The sequence below is a fragment of the Bison bison genome, unplaced genomic scaffold, assembly GCF_000754665.1.
Source record: "Bison bison bison isolate TAMUID 2011002044 unplaced genomic scaffold, Bison_UMD1.0 scf7180017856821, whole genome shotgun sequence".
NCBI lineage: Eukaryota > Metazoa > Chordata > Mammalia > Artiodactyla > Bovidae > Bison > Bison bison.
In genome coordinates this window covers 2649-2888 of record NW_011487394.1, presented here as the reverse complement: position 1 = coordinate 2888, position 240 = coordinate 2649, and the positions used below count along the sequence as shown (strand labels likewise).

The following is a 240-nucleotide window of genomic DNA, read 5'->3' as shown; positions in this document are numbered from 1 at the left end:
GCCGGGGTGGGGGGCTGTGCCTCCCTGTCCCCCGGAAGAGGCGGCGGTCTAGCCCCCACCCCACCCGGGAGGCCCCCATGTCCTGCCGGCCTCCTGACCCCCACATCCCTGGACTTCGGGGTGGGAGCGGGGGCGGGAGAGCGATGAAGCCCCAGGCTGGCTGGGCACAGGGGCAGCGTGGCCGTAGAGGGCGGCCATGGCTGGGGTGGCCCCGGGCACTGTTAAGGGCCGGGGCGCCCC

General features: G+C 76.2%; 1 protein-coding gene across 1 annotated transcript in view; it reads right to left on the bottom strand.

Annotated features, from left to right (window-relative positions):
- LOC105002871 (taperin-like) overlaps positions 1-240 on the bottom strand; it is a gene marked incomplete at its 5' end in the record, with an annotated part of 6146 nt that overhangs the window by 3261 nt on the left and 2645 nt on the right. The window contains one exon of the mRNA XM_010859722.1: positions 99-147. Within this exon, the coding sequence (XP_010858024.1) occupies positions 99-147 (49 nt within the window). The remainder of the gene's footprint in view (positions 1-98; positions 148-240) is intronic.